This window comes from Lepidochelys olivacea (assembly GCF_965140295.1).
Source record: "Lepidochelys olivacea isolate rLepOli2 genome assembly, chromosome: 10".
Lineage (NCBI taxonomy): Eukaryota > Metazoa > Chordata > Testudines > Cheloniidae > Lepidochelys > Lepidochelys olivacea.
In genome coordinates, this window is record NC_140420.1 from 80,833,481 (window position 1) to 80,852,234 (window position 18,754).

Consider the following 18,754-nt stretch of genomic DNA (forward strand, 5'->3'; position numbering starts at 1 on the left):
AGGTAAAAGGAGACAAAAGTTATTCGACAAATCAATTTCAAATCAGGATATAATTTTTTGTCGTGACCTGTAACTTAAAAACAGTTTGACAGATCTTCTTCAAACCCTGGAACCATTGTTCTTTGAAAGAAGAGTGAATGTGGCAACTTTCCAAGTCAGTAGCTGATCTTGGATTTTTATGATGAAAGCTGAGTGCAAGCTTTACCTGTGGAGCAGCTACTGCCTCGCCATAGTTTTGTCATTGTTTCCTCAACTTCTATTTGTCTGATCAGCGTTAGCACTTTTCCTCTATCATAACATTCCATACATATCGAAAACCAACTAAAGAATAGAGTCCCATTTAAAACAAAAGAGGTATTTTGGGCATCACATTATTTGCTGAGTACATTCTGGGCAACCAACGAAAAATGATGAGGCGATAACCATTAAAAATAGACACTTCCCATGGAGAATCTAGCAAAACAAAATGGTGATCTGAATTGCTGCAAAAATAACTCTGACTAACTGCTGTGACCTAAAAGAGATTCACAACTATACTTTGGGTTTTCCTAGGATCGCTGTGCTGCTATAGAATTATACTGGCACTTTGGTCCCAGTTTCCATCTAAATAAATATATAATGTAATGTAAACTTAGAACCTTTTAATTTATTCATGAGGTATAATTTAATACTTCGATTTCTCTTTTTTATAAGTCACATCATATTCATTGTTTTACACTAACTTCCTCCAATTGCAGCAGTATCCATCACCGTTTCATTATTCACTCTTTTCCGTGTGTGTGTGTGTTTGTGTGTTGATGCTAATCTTATACTCTCTCACTAAAAGCATATATATTTCCATAATTATAAAGTAATGCTAAGTGTGGCAATTCTGTTAATTTCAAATTATTAGAAGGACAAACAGAAGAAAGAAAGGAACAAAAGACCTCAAAACCCAGTTGTATTTTAAGCCCATGCATATGACAACAATTACAGTCAAAACATAATTTGGCATTGGTAGCAGAATTAGATTTAAACAAATTGATTTTACATGACAGTAATTCCAAATGAGCTTGTTGGATTTGTAAACCATACTAAGAAGCACATGAATTGTTGCCTCTAAAAATAAAAAAGAGAATAATTGGTGAGATGGAGTTAACTTAACAGATGACTACAGTCAGCATCCTTTCAACCTAGAAATGGGAATGTGAAGGTCACCCCCATCTCAGATGACAAACAGAGAACATTTTGTTGGTAAACAAATTAATCTTTTGAAAGGTCACCATTTGTTTTAAGTTTTTATCCAGTTCTTGTCATCTGGAATCAGAGATTGACTGTCATTTTGCTAGGCAGGGTGCAGTCGGAGCCACCGAAGCTGCTTCTGTACATATCAGCATTCCTTGAGAAAACTCAGTGCCTGATTGCGATGCTATGGGCTGCTGGTTTACAGCTGTCTCCGGACATGAATGGAGGCCCACCCCTGAATTCCAATAAGATGGGCCTGCATATTCTGCTTGGTGTAAGCTGGCCCTTTGCCCACAAGTAAAATGTATTGTAGTTCAAGCCAGCAATTATCTCTCTTACTTCCTTCTGTGCTGCTTCTGTTCTCTTTTTCAAAAAACAGATGTGGTATTCACTGAAGTTCTGCATCTATTCTCTTTCACACCTGCTATGGCAGAATTTTGACAGAGGTAGATTTTGGGAAAGCTAGTAGTAAGCCATCAGCTATCGTTTCTTTGATAATAGTTTAAAGGAACAGTGCTGATTTTTCAAGTAAAGGGAGTTCAGAGCTATCTCTTTAGAGGACCCAAAGGAAATTCAGAATAGATCTGCTATATTATTATGAAGAAGCCCTGGCAGTTCCATATTTAAGGTTGTGTTGGGCTGTCCACGTAAAACAGAGTTTATATCACCCTGTATACATAAAAGCTCCTGTTTATCATCACCCACAGTCTATACTAGAGTGTGTACGTTAGAATAAGAAGGGCAAACTTGAATGTTTGAGATAATTTTCAAACCCTGAAAACTCAGAATTTCAGCAGACAAACCCCTTAAAAAATCATTTATTTCTGACGTTTTTACAAAGACAATCATACTTTTTTGAGCACTTATCACATTACAATGGCTCTACTGAATTCAGTGCGAGTTTGGATTCCACATGCCACTTCATGGTGAATAGAGGAGAAGAATGAGGTCATTTGAAAACAGTTTTTAAAAATATTAAGATTATTTGGCTTGTTTGTCAGAATGGCTTTTTTTTTTTTTTTAAATCATGGAGGCTGGTGGAACACTGCAGCTTCACCTTCTATTCTCCAATGCTATGCCTCTAGCTCCATTGCTTAGCACATACATATTCACACAGAAAAACTTGTGAGCTTAGAGGCTAAGTTATTAAGACTGTACATCCTAACTGTGCAAACCATACAAAAAAAATCTGGGGAAATAGGTAGTTACTTCACTCAGCACCCTATCATGAGTTTTTCCACAGTTTGAATTAACTTCATTCCATCATTCACAGCCCACATATCCTCCACCCTCCTCCTGAACAGCCAGCAGGTCCCTTTGATCACCAACCATGTATATTCATGTGTTTTGATTATTAATATAGAATTTCTATGGTTTCATAAATTACATCCTATGTGCCTTAGAATAGGTGTACATATGTATATGAGGTCTGGTGTCAGATTGCAAATGGTGGCTGCAAAATATGTTTTTCTGTAATGTTTAGGCAAATGTGTGTGAATGGGTGACCCGCGGTGTTAGTGATTGCTGTTAATTTGTAATGAGGAAGTTACAGTATGGGGTGGGGTTAATAACTTTTTTTTTTTTTAAAATTACATGGAAAATTAAATTGTCCTTCGAAGAATTACTGGACCTGATTCTTCACTCCACTAGTGTAAAACTGGTGCAACAGAGTGGAGAGTCAGGCCCATTGTGACAAGTATGGAGGCAAAATTCACAATCAAAGTCTCTACTTGCATTCCTCCGTAAAAGTCAGTAGATTTACACCAGTAGATAATTTGACTCTTAATCATTACACTGTGAAACAGACAGATTTTAGGTGTGCTTCAAGTGCGGATTTCAATGCAGCCTTAACTATCACGTCACTACAGAGACGTGTCTGTCTCTCTCTCTCTCTCTCTCTCACTAAATATGGCTGTGTTTTTAACAAAGGAAATAGTGATGGGAAAATTCTTGCTGCATTAAAACAAGTATTCCATTTAAAATGAAGCAAAGAATAAATACCATATAGAGTGAGACAGCTGTATCCACAAGAGAAACACACTTTTAAAAGGCAAATAGAATTGTTTTTCTCATGTTTTTCTCATGGTTAATTATACTCAGAAGTGCTTGAGATGAAAAAGTACTTTTGCGACACACTCCAGGCACATTATACAGAGCAAATCTTAGTCTGCACTACAAATGAAGTGCTCGCTGCTAGCCTTTGAAAGTACTTTAAAAGCACTCATCACAAGCAAGCACACTGTCTGCTGACTCCATAAAAATATACTTGCTGAATCATAATGTTTGTAACATGCTTTACTAGAAGATATTACTCCTGGAGGAACATCTCTTAAATTCTAATCAACTCTTTTAAACAGTTTAGGGCTCAATTATAGCTCTTCTAAGCCTGAGTTGTGTTGTGGACAGAGGAGGTGAACTACCAAAAGTTATTAGGCCAGATTCTTTGCTGCCTGGTCATTTAGACCTGTGCAACCAGGGTGTAAAACATGCACAAAGAGTTTTGAGTAGTCATTTACAACGTGCAAGGTAGTGAAGAATAAGGCACATTATACCATTGAAAGCATTCCACGGGACTTGGGGGAGCATGGGAAGGAGTGTCACTTACTTGCCTGTAGAACAGGTGTAACCAATGCTTTTACAGACCTCCCTTCCCCGAGTCCAACCATAGAGGTTTGCAGGACACATGGTGCCCTTGCCCAAGAATATCCTCTCTAGAAGCATCAGCCAGCCATCTACTTCTATTTGCATTCCCCAGCACTGGAAGTCGCTGTACCTTCTTTCCCTCTCATGCACCTACATCACGGGAGACATTATTTAGCCCTCCAAATGTAATTAAAACCCACAATTCTGACCATCTCTGTATATGTTCCTTCTTTATCCTGTTAAGCTTGTGTATGTTGAGGGGCTAATTGTTCTATAGAATGCCTCTCTTCCCAAGACCAGTTTAATAAACAAGCCAAGCTCTTTGGGGGGCCTCCTTTTATGTGTACGTCTAGCACATTTTGGATGCTACTGCCATACAAATAATAAATAATACTGATTGTGGGTAACTAGATGACACAGTGAATTAGTACAGTCACTTTTTAACTCTGGAGAAACTCCACTGAAAGCTTGTTTGAAGCATGAAATCATACAGCACTGAATAATAATATAAACAATGAATGATGGCAATAGTAAATTGCACATGGACACTTTCTTCGGTATGGATTATCTTTCTATTAATTAATTGTATGTTTATTTTTTAAACAGGCCAAAAGTCAGTTAAAGGAAAATAACTAATGCCTTAAAATACACTTGCACGTTCTGCCTTCACTTGCTTCTGGGCAGCCCGATTGAAGTCACATGGAATTAATTACAGGGGAGAGCATTTGAAGCAAAGAGCATAACCCAGTTCTATAAGCAGAACTGTCTTTGTGGTGAAGAGAGGCTGTGATGGAAAAGCAAGAGGGTTAGTAAAAAAGAGGAGGTGTGCGGGGCTGGATAGAATTTTCCTGATTAAGAATTCTGGGTCAGTTCAGCTCAGCTCAGGTTGTCCGGATATAACAACTTCATTGCAGTGGCGTTGCACAATGTAAATGGGAGCCTAAATCACCCTACTGTTCAAAATACAGAGTTACATCTGCCCTGTTAGTTGACACCTGCCTTTTACTTTACAGAAATTTAATTCCACCTACCTGCTTCCTTGCCTTACTCCTCAATTTCCTCCTCCTCCAGAAACAAATCTAGGCTTCTCTTGAACTCATACTCTCTGCTTCAATTGCTTTCCTTTGTAGCTTATTCCATACATTTATTGACACACACATGGTGCACACTGCTGCCTATCATGAAAAATCTACTAGGATTTAAACTGAGGGTAAATCTGGCCAGCAGTAAAATCAATGCTGCTTTACAGATACAGCACAAAATTGCAATGGTCTGAAAAGAGAGCTGCTTTTTAATTAAATCCCATTCTTTTAGTATATACTTTATTGTGTCCCCACGTGCAGGGAAACAAAACCACTCACTGCTGGCAAGATTTAAATATAGGGAGTGGGGAGCATAGGTGTGTCCCTTTTTTGCTCAGTATTAACCCATTTATAATCCTGGCTGGTGTAAAGTTAATCTTTGCCACATTTCTCATTTTTTTACTCTTGGAATATAATGACGTAAAGATTCATGCTTCTCGTTCCTTTAGAGTGTAATGTTTCATAATAGCCGCAACCAAAAATGTGCATCTGTTACTGCCCTAAAAAATCTTTACTGTAATGAAGCATGTGTGCAATTCAGCCTTCTTGGTGTCTGCCATCGGCAATGCTATGTATGAATTAGGGTGGAGAAATTATAAATTGGATATTTCAATCTCTCTCCATTTCCCAGTTAGAAATATGAACAGATCTTCAAAAACGGCCTATCCTTTTTTATAACATTGATTAATTTTGTTGTTATTTTGTGTTACAGTAGTGCCCAAATCAAGGCCAGGGCCTCATTGTACGAAGTGCCATACACAATAATAATAATTATTATTAACACTTAGCTCTTATAACACTATTCGGCAGTAGAGCCAAAAGTGCTTTACAAAGAACATAAGTATCATTATCCCCGCTTTACAGGTTGTCTAGGCAACCTTAATTCTGGCATTTCGTAACTTTTGAGGGCTTGACTGTACTATCTGAATACTGTTCTTTTAATGCAATTTTGTATGTGTGTGTAATTTCCTAAGCTTTTAAAAAAACAAACTGAAAAATCAGAAACTCTATCATGTGGCATCATATTGACACCCATATGGTTCAGCAGCAGGTTTGGAACGTTTAATTCCACCACACAGATCTCTGCCACTTGAGGTAATGGAGTCTTGATGGCAGTAGTACATTATCATACTCTGTGTGGACCAGCACCGTGATGGGTTGGGTGGGGTGGGGTGTTGGGACACTTAGCCAGTGGATTTCACAGGCCTTTGCTGACATCAGAGGAATGGTGAGACTCAGGACTCTGAGGTTTCATTCCAGCTCTGGAGGGCCGTGTTCTCTAGTGGGCACAGGCTCTTCTGCCTGTTTTCCCCCAAACTTGACCCCCTTCTTACCCTGACCCTCCAACCTGTCCCACTCTTATCCCTTCCCCACATCTTCCTCCTAGTCCCAGTCCCATTCTCCTCACCTAGCCAGTCCCAGTTTCTACTCTTCAGGCTTCTCATCTCAGTCCCAAACTCTTTGTCCAGCAAATGCTAATCTCACCCCTCTGGAATCCCTGGCCCGGTCTCCCCCACTTCCAGGCTCCTTGTGCATCCATTCCCAGTTCCTCTCTAGTCTCCCAGCTCTTTGTCCCCAGTCTCCTCGCTCAGCCAGCCCCAATCTTCCTTCAGCCTCATCTCCTCAAACAATGTCAGTCTCCCTCCACCCCACATGGCTCCAACCCATGCATTTACCTCCCTGGTTGAATGTCCCAGTCTCCCCCCATCTCCCATTCCCAGTCTCCTTGCCCAGCCAGTTGATCTACCTCTGCACTTGAACTCCTAGTCCCACTGTCCCTCTCTGCTTGACACCCTTCAGTCCTATCTTCACCCCCCTGACCACCCAGCTCCTTGTCCTAATCTACTTCCCTAACTCCCTTTGCAAGTCTGGCTCTTGTCCCTTCTGTGTTCAAATCGGATAGCTTCCTCCTCCATGCTGCCTGGGCCCAGCAGGAAAGTCATTGGCAACACTGGAGAGAGACAGGCTCCCTGCTTCCATCCAGATCTGACACAGCCCATAGCAGCCCAGAGCTGCTATTGCAGGGAAACTCCTGCTTAGCCCCTGACTGCAGCATGCCCAGTGTGGATGGAATCTTTGGAGAATGTAGCTGCTGAAATCTAAGAAATCTCTTTTGAGCATATGTAAACTGTGATTTTTCAAGGCTTATAACTTGGCCAAATTTTGGTAGATTTTCACAGGGATAGCAAAAGGGCACTGAAACAAAGATCAGCTTCCTGATAAATGTCAAGTCCCTTCTCAGAAATATAGGAGCACTAGAGCTTTTCAAAGAAAAGGACACCAGAATTTTTCAGCATGGGCAAAACCGTGTATTTTCCCATAGCCTTGTCCTAAGAAATGGCTGAATCATTTTGGCAGAAATTTTCCAGAAAAGTTCAACCTGAAGCAGGCACTCACTATGCATGGAAAATTTCAGCCCAACTGGTGAAAGTCTGGCAAAGTTATAAGCAACTGAAAAAAATGTTATGTAATAGAAAATGTTGAGCAACCTGAATAATAAGTGGGCTATCTGCCTTGCCTCTGATAAAACATTGGAAGTCTTTTCTGGTCACTTGTCTAACCATTATCAGTGAGCAGTTTACCGGAGGCTTCACAGTAGTAGTTAGTTTTAAGGAGGACAGGATTATGACCTTGCAAACAGTAGAATAATTGACTCTGAAGAACAGATTTTCAGCACTGTCCTCCAGTTTTATGTGTGAAATGAATTGGGTGAGAAACAAATGTTCTTTGCCTTCAAATAGCCATTTCTATGTGCAGCTCGGTTAGTTGAACATTCACTGGGCTGAAAATGTGTCCCTAAATGTTCTTGTTTTGGATTTGGCCCCCTTTACTTCTGTCCTTCACAAAAGCTCCATATCATACAACCCTGCTCTCTACACATGAGGAAGGCTGGATGAATCCGTCCTTACTGCTTCTAAAATCAGCTCCAGAGGGAGTTCTAGTAGGCACTGAGCCCTTGCCTACTGGAAAGGGAGGGAGGGAGACTTTTCTCTTTCATAGCAGCATATTGTGCATCCACTAGACTGATTGACCAAGTTTCTCATTTCATTTGTCCTTTGCCTGCTGAGCAGAGCAGCTCTGAGATTAGCATTTTCTTCTCCTTCCTATGTTGTGCATTGGTAAATTTAACAGGTTTATATCTGGAACCTTCATCTAAGCCATTTGTCACAAATGGGTAAAGTCTCAGAGCGGCCTGTTATTGCTGACAAAACTCTGCTTTCACTTTTCTCAGCTTTATCTATTGTTGCATTTTAACTTGGATCCCAGATACTTCTGATTTCAGAAGCAACCTGGCAGGGGTACTTTATCAAAGGCTTTCTGGAAATCTGGATAAACTGTGCTGTATGCCTCAGAACTGTCAGGCTTGCCTTTTACTTCTCCAAGATGGTTGAGAATAGTAAACTGACTTTCTTGACTCCCTAGATTTACCTGTGCCTTACTGGCCCTAGAATCAATCAGGCAGTGCCATTTTCTGCTGATGTGGTTTTACTGTCTTTTGGCCAGATCCCCAATTGGTGTAAATTGTCATGGCCCCATTGAAGTCAATTGAGCTATCATAATTTAAACTAGCTGAGGATCTGGAGCTTTGTTTTTATAGTTATAAAGCAGAGCCCCATTTATCCAAATGGAACAAGCAACATGGAATTTATTTGGATAAACTGGAGTTCACAAAAGAAGGGGAAGTTTTTCACAAACTTAATTAAATTGTTGTCCCTAAGAAGCTCATAAACCGCAGTTTTCAGATATGTAATGTATGGAAGGGAACACAACCCATGGGGTTTCAGGTAGTGGATTCTACAACATACATTATTATTCAGGCTTTATGTTCAGTACTATCTTCCTGTCTCCTTGATAGATTCCTCCCAATCCACCTGCAATAACATCTCAGAACATGTAGTGTATTTAAGAGGTTTTTAAAATCACTTTATATCACCCTTTCAGCATAGCCATTCATATGGAGATATTTCTATATTTATATTGATAGAACTCACCAATAATTAGAAATTGAATCTTCTATTCTGAAACATTACAGCAGATTTTTAGAACAGTGGTATGAAACAATGTTAAATTAAAACAGATTAGAAAGCACTTTCTTTCTCTCCTTCCCTCTTTCATCATTACAGCTATTTGCTTTGACATTTTTCTTGACTTGTGACCAAAGATGTGATAATTTAGTCCTGAAAATAATAATTGTCAAATCTGTGATCAGATATCAGACCAACTCGTATTGTCTTTCTCCATGTGAGTGCCAGTTATAACCTTGGCCTCTGAGTTTGCATGTTCAATTTTGCATGTGCAGAAATAGGCAAGCATCTGTTTTATGGTCACAAATCAGGATATTTGTGATGTTTAATAGCACAAAGTAAGTGCATGCCTACAGTTGCACGCACAATATCAGAGGCTCATTTGCTCCCCTCTCTGAACACTCATTTGCTTCAGGTGAGATTGGTGCACACAGAATGGCAATATCTGGCCCGTAGTGTATAGCAAGATGTATCCTTACCAGTGCGAAATGGAAAATGTGTATGATACCTGAAGAGGGAGGCAAAATGGTTAGTGATGATGTTGAGTATGTGTGTGTGTATATAGTCATGTAAGATTATGAAATCTGTACTTTCCACTGTGCAATGCTCCATATATGGGATACTTATCATAATAGCTATAATGTCACTGCCATGTGAGGATTATGTGTGCGTGAACACGGTGCCTTCACACCGGCACTTAGAAGATGCAGGCTTTATCTTTAAGGTACCTTCAGACTCCATCATTCTATAGTAATTAATGTTCACTGATTACAAATAGTTACGTATACCGTAAGTCCAATAATATTCTGTGCGGTGAATTTGCTTTGGATCTATTTACGTATTTCCAACTACTATCTCCTGCTTCCTTTCCTTTCCAGTACATGGCATGTGTACATGTTTCCTGTATTCAAAGCCTGCTCTGTCAAGAGATACTATGTTTATGATATAGTCATTAAAATTGAGCAAAGTCCTTGCAGTTCCTTTATTAACTAGTACACTGTCTTTGTGTAGCAGAAATTGCAAGACATTGATTGGATTTAATTAACTTTATTTTAAATTACATACACTAATGACAGTAGACAATAGTGCAGCATGTTCATAAGCAGTAAAATCAGTGCCCGTACTGTTACATTATTAAACCTTAATGAAACTGTTCATAGCAGAAATTGTATTTATTATTTAGCTTTATGCAAGTAGAAAACTGAGTTCTTTGCAAAACCAGGAATATGGTTTACTAAAGGATCATTCTGTCGGTTTTTAGGTATGCACTCAGAAGATAGTGAAAGGCCCTACAGTTGGTAACCTCTCGGCTTTGCCTGCCTCTCATCAGATGGATGCTCCCTTACCTATATTGGAAAGGGATGCAAGGAAAGGTCAGTCATAGATGCCTACTCCTGTCATTTTTAAGCCAACAAGATGAAATACTGAGCTCTAAGAAGGCAATGTTGTCTGCTGAGAGTCAAGACCTTGTCTGCCTTGTGCAAGCCACTTAGCGTCTCTACTCTTCTCCATTTTACAGACTGGCATAATAATATCTGCTGCACAGGAATATTGTGAGACTTCATTATTTAATGTTTGTAATGTGCATTGAGATTCTTTGATAAGAGAACTGAAAAGCATTATCATCATCAGTAAAGGGTAAGGGCCAAATCCTGGCTGCTTATCCCGTGAATGGATTTATGGGAAAAGAGCTTGCCAGTTGGAGAACCTTGAGGCACAACTGTTGTACCCCATGCTAGACTCCCCCAGAACCAACAGAGTTCATTTAAGGGACATCGTTGGTTTATTAAGCACATGCTTTCTGTAAGCCAGCGATCCACTTCTTAAACAGAGTTTTGTTGCTGCTGGAAAGAAAAATCTGTGAAGACTTTCTGTGTGGTTGCACCAAGATCAAAATAAGTGGCCACTATGAATGCCTGTTTCTTCAGAATAAAAGGGCCTGAAGTTGCCCCAGGACTGTAACTGGAGCTGCATTTGGATTATTTAGAAAATGGATCAAATCATTTGTAATAATTCCATAGCCGCAATTACAGTGTAATTTACAAGTCTTTCTTTTCAGTAGTTCTACTACATGTACCTCAAACCTGCCATTTCACAAACATATAATTCCTGTTTATAATACTGCCCCAGTACAGTATAAATTTCATTTGTATGTCACTATTTATAGGCAAAGTTTGCCTTCCTTGAATTTGTCATATAAAGATCACCACTGCTCCTCTAGTTCCAATTGGCTTGAGGAAGAATTCATTAAAGCAAACAAAAAGGCTTGTCTTAATCTCCATCTAATTTCTTTCTTTACAATTACTAGTTGACAACATCTTGTCTTTCATGATTGGGGAAAGAATAGCTACAAGGCCTTTAAAGAGAGTGAAACATTTTTCTTTAGGTAACCTGAGATGATCCATGTAACTTTATAAAACAAGAAATTAAATATACATTGTTCAGCAGGGTTTTTCATTTTCTAGGTATTCTGAATCTAATTGAGCGAAGGCTAATTCCACCAGCAGCAAAGATTACACTTGAGTCACCTCCTGTTGTACCCAAAGCAGCTCCTCTCCATGAATTTCGCAAACAGCGCAAGAAGCCACCTGTAGGTAAGGATAAAGGATTGATAATGCTAATCAGTTAAATTCTGAACTTTCCCTTCTATTCCCCAGGCTCTTGTTTTCTCTTAAGAGAGCTGCTGAAGCAGTGAACTCAGGGCCAGGTTTTAAAGGTATTTAGGCATCTAACAGTGCAGATAGGCATTTACCGGGATTTTCAAAAACATCCAGGCCCCCCAGCTCCCATAGATTTTGATTAGGGGCCAAATCCAGGCTGCTTATCTGATGTGTGGATGTATTGGAAAAGAGCTTGCCGGTTGGGGAATCATGGGGCACAACTGTTGTGCCCTACTCCAGGCTCCCCCAAAGCCAACAGAGTTTATATTCAGATGCACTCTTGAGGCTGGAGTTCCAAGTTTTCAACAGGAGTTCGGTACTAGGACACTCCTGAAAATCCTACTAGACGCTTATCTGCATTGGTAGATGCCTAAATACCTTTGAAATCTGGCCCTCAGTTCTCAGTAGTGAGTAAAGCCCATGATTCAACCTTGACTTATGCTATCTGATTGGGAATGGATTTTGCCAAGACACTGGAAGGAGCTGTGTGTCTGGCTATCTCAACTAGAGGAAAATCAGAGAGTTACTCAGAGGAGGAGTGCTACCAAAATACACCAGACCTGAACTGTGGAATACAGAATCTACACAAAACTAGTGTTCTCTTGCTGCATAAGTCCGTATAGAAAGGCTGAGGTCCCTACGGCAGGAATGATCAAGTCCACCAGTGAGTCAATAGCAGTTGCTTTGGATTTGAAAGGCTTCATGATGGATGGACATGACCAAAAAATGAAACCAAGGGCTGTGAGTTATCGTGGCAGTAGCATGGAATCACATGCATTAAAAGTGACAAACATTTCAGGAGTATATAGTCTACACTGATTAGCTGCTTTAATATATTATGGAAAGTGGAAAAACTGTTGGCTGGTACACTAGCTTTAGAAAATGTATATTAAAAATTTCTGCGGTTTTCTGTAACCTGATACCAGCATCTGTGATAGCAAATCTGTAATTGTCCTTCAGTCTGTTAGGCTTTTATTAGTATTTGATGACAAAGTTATATCATTAGTACTTTCCTCCCAAAATATTACTGGTTTGGTCAAAACTTAATATTTGGATTACATCCTTTGGAAATAGCAACCTATTTGGACATCAAAATAAAGTAAGATAGCTTCTGGGCCAATTTCTACCAGTGAAATTGCACTTTATTTTGATTGTATGGTGTTTCTTTTTAGTAGTAAAACCTTACATTGCATTATTCTATTGGTACAGGAGGGATTGGTAGCAAGGTGGACTTTGCTGGTACAGACATCTTTCCAGACTCACAGAGGGGTCCCGATGACTCATATTGCTCAAACAAAGGTAGCATTGCTCCACCTCCATCCAGCAGCTCCATGGCTTCAGCTAAGAAATCAAAGCGATTATGGACACAACCAGCTCAAGGGCTGGAGTTGATAAATTGTGCTTCCCCTCAGCCAAAGGTATTTAAGCATTGGTGACAACAAGGTTTTATCATGTAGGTTTTCATTACTGTCTTAATCAAAGATTGTTTAAGACATGATCCGGGACCACTGAATCAGGCCAAAGCCAAGGAAGTAAATAGAGTGATTTCCTCTAGTGCCAGTTTGCTGAAGTGTCTCTCCTGTAATTCTTGCATTGTTCATATAGGCAAACAGAATGTCTCAGATGCAGCTCTAGGAGAGTCTGAGCCTGCGTGGCTGATTTCAATTATTACTTGAGGCTTGATGGTTGTTCTTGGTATCTATGCATAAGGGACATTTCCTTCCCTTTACATGCACCTGAATTACAGTGTTGTTTACCAATCAGGGCTTGGAGTTTTGCTTGGCCTTTTAAGACTTTTGTATCATTCGCGTGCTGATCGATGCCATGGCTCAGATGAGAAATGAAAAGGAAAAATCAAGCTTGGTGAATAAGGCTGGAAAATTAATGAGATAATATCAGTAAAAATAATCCTGCAAAAAAGTCCCTTGAAATAAGTAAAGTTGTAGCAAAAGCTAAAACTGGTGACCTGGCTGAAGTCTCCAGTGGAGACAAGAGTTCTGGTAGGATTCAGAAGTGGTGAGTCTTGCTAAAAGTAGTTTTGGGAGATGAGAGTGCTGCCTCTGGTAAGCGTGTAACAGAGGATGTTATCCATTCTCTCAGGATTGGTGGACATCTTATGAATGAGATAACAATGCTGGAAGGCTGTCGTCTGGTAAATCATACAGATTGTGGGATCAGCTGACCATATCAGAGTTACTGTAGAGCTTTATTTTATATATGATAAGATCAAGCATAGTTCCCATGAGCAACTAATATATTTCTATAAAAATGTTAATAGTCTTGCGTGTCCCCTAAGGTACTTTTCTGGTAATGAGTTTTAAAGTATATATGGGCCCGCCTTTGTGCTTATGACATGTATATGTTAAATCAATATGAGGAATACATTTCTGGATCCATAATTTCCCACAGTTGTGTAGTAAATGATAAAATGGTAGTATGTCTTGACCACTCATTTATAAGTAGCTGCAATTACTTTTAATCTGTGGCTGTGCTCTCTTTCCACAGAGCCCACATATGATGCCACCTCAGCCTTTACAGAATACGTTTTTGGATTATGATATAACTATTTACAATGGCACTATAGATCATAAGGCTCCAGATTTCCTGGCATTCAAGCAGCACTGTTGTTTATCCTGGGGAAGTATTCTTTCTTTCTTGGAACATGTTGAGAAACTACTCAAGGACTACGCTGTACCATTGGCTATAATAAAGGGTAAGAAATTGATGGAGCTCATATCGGACTTTGAACTTAACCAGAGGCCTACCAGAGATGACCTTCTGTCGGTGATAAAGAACCGGACAACTGTGAAAAGGATCTTAAATCAACCTGGCCAGAGATACAAAGGGCAACATGGTACTGAAATGGCTGCCACAAGGATCCAAGCAACATGGAGGCGCTATACGGACAGAAAAGCCTATATCCATTTCAGGCAGCAGCAGTGGGCATCAGGTGTGATTGCCATTTCTTGGCTCTTGCATAGTCACATGGCACGTGTAAAAAAGACCCTGAAGGAATCACGTCAGAGACACCTGGAGAATTTTTACATCAGGGCCAAGGTGTGCAGTGCTGCCAGCTGCTACAGCAGCACTTCTGTCCTAAACATCTCTTGCTTGAGTAATCGCAATAAGCTGTTTCCATTTTTTTCCCTTTAACTGTACATTTGTCCGAGCATCATATTTCATCCTTCATCAGTGATTCAGCCTTTGTGGCTGCAGAATCTGTTGCAATTTTTCTATGGAAAATGTCCCTTCACTTTGACTTTGGTAGTTCTGTCAGAAAATCAATGTTTTAACTGCATTACCGTAGCTCCCAATATATACCTTGTGGCAGTAAATTGGCTGGAAAAAAATCCCTCTCTTGTCTACATTGCTGTCACCACTTTGTCAGAAAGTATTTAAGTTTGTAGACAGCCTTTTAATTAGTGCTCACAATTTCATTTATGTTTGCTTTCTTTTTTTTTTCATTCATATTCTGTTAATTAAGTGAGCAGCCTCTAATCTTCCCCTGCCAGTAGCTTCATGTAGCCACCTAATTAAATTAATTGGGGAAGATGTTTTAAGTATGTAATTAAATCAATTAATATAATTTATGCCTGGCTTAACTGTACAGTGGAAAAACAGCTGAAGTTTGACTAGATGAATCCACTACAGCTTCCTGTCACTGATCAATGCTCTTCTTGATTTTTAGCATCTGGCAGCCAACTGGAATCGCATCAGGACCTCCAGGAGGACTATTATCCATATCCCATCATTAGGTATAACACTTTTGCCTGCAAATCTATCAGCAACCTCTATTACCCACCACATTATGACTCCTTGATTGAGTTCAAGGAAGGCCCCTTGTTTTATTCAAATTGGTCTCGGCAGGAAAATGTTCTCAACATGATGAGAGTAATAACACAGGGCCCTCGCTCGAAATGGCGTTTAATTTGGGGATTAAGCAAATAAAGTCATTATGTGGAGGCCGCTATTCAGTGGAGAGGTGATTTGCTGTAATTCGCTTTCATCTGTATGAAATGAACTAAAAAGTTGTATTTTTTCCCCCTGAAATAACAGATAATGTTTTCAGTCTTCTTTAATGATAGCAGAACGTGTGCCTATGTATGTTGTTGCTGTTACAGCAATAAGCCAGGGTATTGCTTGTACACTGTTTTTAATCAAATGTGCAGTCAAAATGATAAGCTACATTCTCTGAAATTATTTAGTTCTAATTACGAGCAGATGGGATGCTTTATTTGCACCTAGGGCGCCTGAGCAAAAGGAAATGCTGTGTGAACAAGAATAATTAAGAAGTTGAATAGTGTTTTTTGCGCTTAAATAATCTGCAGTTTCATGTTAATTAGCACTAATGTAATTATTTAATTACATTTATGAATTGGGGAACTTAAAAGCTGTTTTCTGCAAAGCGGTGGCCAAATGTAGTTGTTTAGAAATTATAGAATATGATTTCTTGGGAATTTCCAAAATGCACCAATAATCTCTTAAAACATGAATTGCTGTCAAAATGTTTGTGATTTGATTTATTTTCTACGCTTTCATAGCAAATTAATTGACCTTAGAGAGTTAGGATTTCATGAATTGAATTGGCTTAGATTTGAATTAATGAAAACTGTTACAAGTTCTGTCTCTCATATTTATGGAATATATATCCTTTGATTTTTATGAGAAGATAGTTTTGCAAATTATGTTAACATAAATATATAGCCCACTGTTTTTATTTGCACATTGATCTTAAATTCTCACGTAAATTAATATGCCAGATTAAATAATGTATCAGAACTCTAATTTAAAATCATGAACATTTAAAAATAATATTTAAATTCTAATGGTTTTGAACCAAATGAAAATGGGAATTGGGAGGGAGATCAGTTATAGAAGAAAAACAATTGTTAAGTAGATCTGTAAACTCAAATGTCAGCAATATTGCTAAGCAACAAATGCTTTTCAAGTTGTTTTCAAAACTTTGGTATTATAAAAATTATAAAGACTTTGGTATTATAAAAATAGACAAACTTTAAAAACTCTTTTTTTAAAGTGAAATGTCCCTGGTACTCAAATGACCCTGTTAACTTCCAGCAAAATGTACAGATATAATTGAAAATATTTAGAATCTCCTGATGACGTGTTTAAACTAAATAGGGATTCCATTTTCATTTGTCATTTGACCTAGTGTCTAGCCCCTTATCCTGCAACTTATTGTATGCAGCAGTCTGCATGCATGTAAGAAGTTATATGATTCGGGCTCTAGATAGGAATCTTCTCTCTTTAAAAAAAATAAATAGTCTGTATTAGGTACATTTTATTATGAGTTCAAATGTTTTCTTAGAAAATAACCAGGTATATATAACTACCAAACGAAGGATATATTAAAATTATGTCAATCAAAATAGGGATTCTTAAGGTATTGTAATCAAGTGTATTCATGTTTATTTGCTGTAAATATATGCAACTGCATTGAGACTTCTGTTACAGAATTCAGGTTTTTTAGATATATTTTAGTTTCCTATAAGCATTTTTGTCCATGTTGAAAGTTAGAATAAAAGCTTTGTACTTTTTTTTTCTTTTATAAGAGATTCAGATTGAAAACAGAATTTTTAAAAAAGTTGAGTTGCTTTTGAGATATTCAAATATAAAATATCTGGAAGCTAACCAGATTGACACAAACAGAGCTTTAAACATAGTTTACATTTTAAAAACTGAAAACATGAAGGCTTTTCAGTTCTCTGAACTAAGCCCCTTTCAAGTATATAATAAAATTAAATAAAATGAGAACATTTGACATTTTTAAATATGCTTCTCTGCATGGGTTTGTTTTTTCAAAGATATTTTCATTAGGTTTTTCATCCATCACTAAGGCATTTCCAGTTACTGTCACTGTAATTTATCAGAAGATCTTCTCTGATTGTTGTTTTGCTCTGACAAGTACTGTAATAATACCTGTTGTGAAAAACACTGCTAATTTCTTGTAGCCAAGATATCAAAACAACTCCTCTTTTTGACCTAATTGAGCATTGGAATAAATAAACTTGATTAGATGTTTACACAAGAGGCTACACTACTCTTTGAACTAATAATATGCATTTTATAATCTGAAGATAAACGTATCTCTAAAACATTATGGCCCTACTCAACGCTACTTACTCACACAAAATTCCAACTGACTTCAACAGGAATTTTCTCAAAAGAATTGAGTCATATCAACATAAAAATATGTCTAAGTAACACTAAAGTTGGAACACAACTGCTGAGCACCAAGAAGTGCATGTTTTGACAAAGTATTTTTCACCAACAATATTTTTTCTTTGCAGTATAGTTAGTTAAGAATGGAGGACTAAATCCTAGCTCTGTTGAATTCCAATGGACTTCATTGAAGCCAGAATTTCACCTGAGTATCAAAACTTGAATCTCTTCTCACACAGGTGGAACTCCCCTGAAATCAGGCCACATTGTTAATTGTGAATTTCTCAACTTTTTTCAGTTTGAAGAATGTTTCAGGACCATTACAAGTATCCATTCTCTGCACATGACTAAGGGAAATATTAAGTGAGATGATTGGTTAAAGAGACACTGTCAAGTTAAAAATTATAGTTTTTTAAGGAACAAATTTCTATATTAATTTTACTAATAACAAAGCCTTGTTTTATTAAAACTGGATTTTAAAAATCTAATCTAACTTTCATTATTTAAACAGGTTGTTACTTTTTGCATTTCTCTTTGTTAATATAGTGAAAACAGGCTAGTCAGTTTCACTTTTGTTTATAGTCATTTTCAAGTCAATTTCACTTTCAAATTCTAATGCTTTAATTCAGTGCTGCAATATTTCAGTTGCAAATACTGTTGGAGAATGTTTTATTTTTATATAACTCTTTTAATTGGATTGTTTTAAAATGATAGAACCTTCTTTTTATCATTTTTGCAAAAATTAAATTTGGGGCTTAATTTGACCTGACTCTAGGTCAAATTCCATTTGCACTTACACTGGTGTAAAATTTGGGGTAACTTTTCTGATCTTTAATATGATTTCAAGCAAAAACATTAATGGACTGTAATTATCCACTGAGAATTTAGTATCATCTTCATTAAATTAACATGTAAATATTAAAAAAAAAAAAAAAGTATA

At 38.0% G+C, this 18,754-nt stretch overlaps 1 protein-coding gene across 1 annotated transcript in view; it reads left to right on the forward strand.

The window, feature by feature from the left end:
* Positions 1-18,754, forward strand: part of IQCH (IQ motif containing H) — a 106,012-nt gene that overhangs the window by 14,694 nt on the left and 72,564 nt on the right. The window contains exons 6-10 of the mRNA XM_084641774.1: positions 10,236-10,347; positions 11,440-11,568; positions 12,844-13,052; positions 14,140-14,691; positions 15,323-15,389. Of these exons, the coding sequence (XP_084497900.1) occupies positions 10,236-10,347; positions 11,440-11,568; positions 12,844-13,052; positions 14,140-14,691; positions 15,323-15,389 (1,069 nt within the window). The remainder of the gene's footprint in view (positions 1-10,235; positions 10,348-11,439; positions 11,569-12,843; positions 13,053-14,139; positions 14,692-15,322; positions 15,390-18,754) is intronic.